Genomic DNA, 5,388 nt, shown 5'->3' with positions numbered 1-5,388 from the left:
AAAAAAAAAAGGAAAAACTGCCATTATTCAATTATTATATGCATAGAAAACTTGAGACGAATTATTAGAAACTACAGAATTTCTGGATACACAACCAATATGTAGATCGACCATGTTCCTGTTACTAGCAGTGAATGGTTTAAAGCAGCAGTCTCCAACCTTTTTAGCACCAGGGAACGGTTTCCTCGAAGACAATTTTTGCATGGATGGGGTGGGAGTGGGGGGTGGTTTTGGGATGAAACTGCTCCACCTCAGATCAGGCAATCGATTCTTATAAGAAGCATGCAACCTAGACCCCTTGCACGCACAGCTTACAATAGGGTTCATGCTCCTCTGAGAATCTAATGCCACTCTGATCTGATGGGAGGCGGGGCTCAGGGGTAATGCTGGCTAGCTGGCTGCTCACCTCCTGCTGTGCCGCGGGTTCCTAACAGGCCACAGACGGATTCTGGTCCTTGGCCCGGTGGTTGGGGACCCCTGATTTAAAGTGTAATTTTTGCAGACAGCTTAACTTGCCTAAGGTCACACAGCTCTAGGAAGGGGTGAGCTGGGCTGGACCCCAGCTTTCTGCATGGGCTGTGCTACCTCCCTGGCATGGTTCACTTCTGTAGGGTGAATGCACCCTCGTGTGTGTCCATCCCCACCCAAGGGTGAGGGTGAGGGTGAGGCTGGGGCTGGCAGCAGTTTTCCTGCCAGCAGGGAAAGGCCCACCATGGGGAGGACTGAGGCCTGGAGCGAGGCAATGGTGACTGGCTGCATCTTCTTGTCCTCCTGGTTTGCTGGGGGCAGGATCTCCACGCGATGCATCTCTTCTTTGGCTTTCTCTCCCAAGCAAATCTGCGCGGGTTTGAAAATAGACAGAGGCCCCTCATCACCCTGAGGGCAGACGGGAGAAACCCATAGTCCTCTGTTGGGACCAGAAAGTCTCCGGACTCCATCCTCCTCCCCTCTTTTGGGAACACCGACCGTATGAAGCAACAGCCTGCAGTTCTGCTTCCCCTCCAGCTGGGGTCTGAAGGTCCAAGTCCGCCTCTCCTGACTGAGTTCGCAGCCTGCGGAGGAGAAAGGGAGGGAAGTGGGGCCCTCTATTCGTTCCCGAGAGAGGAGCTCACCTGGGCCCCAAGCTGCCGCGCACCGGAGGTGGGGCGTGGCTCTGGGAAGTAGCCTGAGTTCCCACTCACCCCAGAGCACGGTCGTCACTGCCTTTTCCTCCGTGCTGCTGGCGCTACTGAGATTCATGGCTCCGGGCGGAGAAGCAGGGTGGCCGGGCAGCTGCAAGGAGGGCGCCCGCGTGAGGCCTTGCTCCCTGACCCTGACCCTCGACTGGAGGATGCCAGAGGCCGGCAGGCATCGGCAGATACTGAGGCGTCGCTCGCGGCTGGAGAGCGTCCGCCACGGTCAAGGGCTCACCGCCAACTCCTGGAGGACTAGTACCCACCTCCCAGCGGGGCGCGCAGCCCGGGGCTCGGCCGGGCGCGGAGAGGACCGCGGGACTCACGCGAGAGGGAGCTGTCCACCGAGCCCAGGCTTGAAAGCCCGCGGGGAGGTCACCTGGCTGCGCTTGGGCCTAACTCAAAAGCCTCTGTGCACCTCCACCAGGCGCAGAGAAAGGGGTGTGCGCGCGGCTTAGGTCCCAGCTCCCCCCACTCAGCCTTACTGTCGCTGCTTCGCGCGGGGCCAGTCACGCCATTGGCGCTCCCGGAGCGCAGCGCAACCTCATCCCCGCTGGCCGGAGGGCTGCTGCCCAAGGTCGGGCTAAGAAGCCTTGGAAGGGGAAGGGCAGGTGTCCAATCAGCCGCAAAGAAGCCGCCTGCCTCTCCCCTTCCCTTCTCCCATTGTTTCCTCCTCTGCGCGGTAGAATCACCTGGAGGGCTGTTAATGTGCGCATCGCTGCGCCCCACTCCACAGCTGCCTTTGGCGTGGGTCTGGGTGGGGCCGAGGGAATTTGCTTTTCTAACCGGTTCCCAGGTGAAACTGATGATGCCGGCCCAGGACCCTTCGTGAGAACCGCTGTCCGAGCCAAAGAGGACCCGCCGAGGCCTACTGGCGACCCCTCCCCAGCCCATGGAGAGGAAACCTTAGCCCAACTTAGGAAGGGAGGCCTGCAGCTGACAGGAAGCGGCAGTTAGAAGCGCTCCTTGTTCGTTGCCTTTCTTCCTTTCCTTTCCCCATGCCTTATACAGCATGGGCCTTTCCTAAGGCCCAGACAGCCCGTCCTTCCAGTCTCCAATGAGAGAGAGCAAGCCCTGTCTCCAGAACGGTGAGATCTCCCGCGGAGAGCCACAGCCCGCAGGTGGGGTGGGGAGGGGAGCCGGGAGGCTCCGCGGCAGGGGGCGGGGAGCACACTGGGGAGCACGGCTAGCGACGCTACAGGGCCAAGCACGTGACCAGCAGCGGGTCCCAGGCTCAGTGGGCAGTGAAGAGAAGGGGGGGTTTCAGCGGATATACCCTGGAGACACCTCAGATAACCAGGGATCTCCCGCACACCTCTGGGGCAGGGGCTCATTGCCACGGAGAGGTCAGAATCTTTTATTCCTGGGAGCTGGGGTCAACCTCCCTGTGAATTGGCCAGGACAACCCAGGAGAGGCTTGGGGGCCTGCCAGGGCCCCCTAGGCTCCCTGTCCTCAGCTGAGCAGTTCCAGTCTCCTTGACAGTCCCTGAGATCTCTGTCCTTGGCAGGGGGCCTACTGGAGGTGACAGCCATTGCAGCCAAGTGTGTGGTAAAGATGAGCAAATTGCAGGCACATGCATGCCATGCACAGACGTTCAAGTATTCACTCAACAAACGGTGATTCCGCCAGCCGGGCGGGGTCTGTGCATCCCGCAGTGAATACGAAACAGCCCCTCAAAGGGCTTCCAGCCTCATTGGAGAGTAGGGCTCAAAGCAAACCGGTCTTCAGTGGCCCCAGGCCACCCTCCCCGTGAATAATCACACTGATGTGAGGCTGCAGCTGGGGTTCACAGTGAAGGCTAAATTGAGGCAGGGGAGGGGGATGACCCTGAGGTCATGACCTAGAGCTGGGAGACTGGAACTGGACAGTCTGGGTTCAAGTCTGGACTCTGTGATTTCAGGTGTGTTAATTCATGTCTCAGTGCCTCAGTTTCTTCATCTGCTAAATGAGGCTATAATACTGGTACCATCCTCATTAACTTTTTTTTTAACTGATACATAGTAATGGTACATATTTACGGGGTACATATGATATTTTGATACTTGCACACAATGCGTAATGAGCAAATCAGTGTAACTGGGGTATCCATCACCTTCAACATTATTTCTTTTTTTTTTTTTGGAGACAGAGTTTCACTCTCATCACCCAGGCTGGAGTGCAGTGGTGTGATCTCAGCTCACTGCAACCTCTGCCTCCCGGGTTCAGGCGATTCTCCTGCCTCAGCCTCCCGAGTAGCTGGGTTTACAGGTGCCCACAACCATGCCCAGCTAATTTTCATATTTTTAATAGAGATGGGGTTTCAGCATGTTGGCCAGGTTGGTCTCGAACTCCTGACCTCAGTGATCCTCCTGCCTCGGACTCCCAAAGTGCTGGGATTACAGGCGTGAGCCACTGGGCCTGGCTAAATGTTTATCATTTCTTTGTGTTGGAAACATTTCAAGTCTTCTAGCTATTTTGAAATATACAGTAAATTATTGTTAACTATAGTCACCGTACTGTACTATCAACTTATTTTATTATTATTTCTTATTTCAACTTATTTCTATCAAATAGTATGTTTGTACCCATTGATCTCTCTCCATCCCTCCACCCCTTCCCAGCCTCTAGTATTCCATCATTCTACTCTCTAATTTCAATTTTTTTTTTTTTTTTTTTAGCTCCCACATGAATGAGAGCATGTGAAATTTATCTTTTTGTGTCTGGCTTGTTTCACGTAACATAATGACCTCCAGTTCCACCTATATTGCTGCAAATAAGAGGGCTTCCATATTTTTTTTATGGCTGGATATATTCCATTGTGTATAGGTACCACATTTTCTTTTTCCATTCATCTGTTGATGGACACTTAGGTTGATCCCGTATCTTGGCTCTTGGAATAGTGCTGCAATAAACAAGGGCGTGCAGATATCCCTCCTTTCCTTTGGATACTGATTTGCATTATGGAAAGCAGTATGGAGACTTCACAAAAAACTAAAAATAGGACTACCATATGATCCAGCAATCCCACTACTGGGTTATTTATCCAAAGGAAAGGAAATCAGATACTGATTTCCTAGGAATCAGTATTTCTAGGGTTATTTATCCCAGTAATGGAACTGTTGAATCATGTGGTAGTTCTATTTTTAGTTTTTTGAGAAATCTCCATACTGCTTTCCATAATGGCTGTACTAACTTACATTCCCACCAACAGTGTATAAGAGTTCCCTTTTCTGCACATCCTCGCCAGCATTTGTCTTTTTGATAACAGCCATTCTAACTGAGGTGAGATGATATCTCATTGTGGTTTTAATTTGCATTTCCCTAATGATTAGTGATGTCGAGCTTTTCTTTTCTTTTCTTTTCTTTTTTTTTTTGAGACAGAGTCCTGCTCTGTCGCCAGGCTGGAGTGCAGTGGTATGATCTTGGCTCTCTGCAACCTCTGCCTCCTGGGTTCAAGCAATTCTCCTGCCTCAGCCTCCCGAGTAGCTGGGACTACAGGTGCGTGCCACCATGCCCAGCTAATTTTTGTATTTTTAGTAGAGACAGGGTTTCACCATGTTGGCCAGGATGGCCTCATTCTCTTGACCTTGTGATCCTCCCTCCTTGGCCTCCCAAAGTGTTGGGACTACAGGTGTGAGCCACTGCGCCCAGCTGAGCATTTTTTCATATGCCTATTGGCCATTTGTTTGTTTTCTTTTGAGAAATGTCTATTCATGTCCTTTGCCCACTTAATATTATTATTTGTTTTTTGCGGTTGAGTCATTTGTATTCCTTGTATATTCTGGATATTAGTCCCTTGTTAGATGAATAATTTGCAAATATTTTCTCCTATTCTGCAGGTTGTCTCTTCACTCTGTTGACTGTTTCTTTGCAGTGCAGACGTTTTTGGTTTCATATAGTCTTATTTGTCTATTTTTGTTTTTGTTGCCTGTGCTTTTGCAGTCTTAAGCCATAAAATCTTTGCCTAGACCCATGTCCTGAAGCATTTCCCCTAGGTTTTCTCCTAGTAGTAGTATAGTTTCAGGCCTTACGTTTAAGTCTTTAATCCATTTTGAATTGATTTTTGTATGTGATGACAGATGGAGTCTACTTTTCTTCTTATTATCAATATCCAGTTTTCCCAGCACCATTTATTAAAGAAGATGTCCTTTCCCCAATGTAAGTTCTTGGTGCCTTTGTCAAAAAATCAGTTTGTGATAAGTACATAGATTGATTTCTGGGTTCTCCATTTTTTCC

At 50.8% G+C, this 5,388-nt stretch overlaps 1 protein-coding gene across 4 annotated transcripts in view; it reads right to left on the bottom strand.

The window, feature by feature from the left end:
• Window positions 1–2,371, bottom strand: part of NPM2 (nucleophosmin/nucleoplasmin 2) — a 16,011-nt gene extending 13,640 nt beyond the window's left edge. For 2 of the 4 annotated variants that reach the window (XM_011968773.1, XM_011968774.1), the window contains exons 1-4: window positions 1,439–1,645; window positions 1,182–1,272; window positions 967–1,052; window positions 712–837 (exon numbers count right to left, since the gene is read on the bottom strand). In XM_011968773.1, coding sequence (XP_011824163.1) covers window positions 712–837; window positions 967–1,052; window positions 1,182–1,239 — 270 coding nt within the window. In that variant the 5' untranslated portion in view covers window positions 1,240–1,272; window positions 1,439–1,645. Of the gene's footprint in view, window positions 1–711; window positions 838–966; window positions 1,053–1,181; window positions 1,765–1,864 lie in introns of those variants that run through there. The other 2 variants (XM_011968772.1, XM_011968771.1) reach the window with 2 other exon arrangements.
• Between the last annotated feature and the right edge of the window lie 3,017 nt (window positions 2,372–5,388).

The sequence above is a fragment of the Mandrillus leucophaeus genome, unplaced genomic scaffold, assembly GCF_000951045.1.
Source record: "Mandrillus leucophaeus isolate KB7577 unplaced genomic scaffold, Mleu.le_1.0 Scaffold86, whole genome shotgun sequence".
Classification (NCBI taxonomy): domain Eukaryota; kingdom Metazoa; phylum Chordata; class Mammalia; order Primates; family Cercopithecidae; genus Mandrillus; species Mandrillus leucophaeus.
This window is presented reverse-complemented; position numbering and strand designations above follow the sequence as displayed.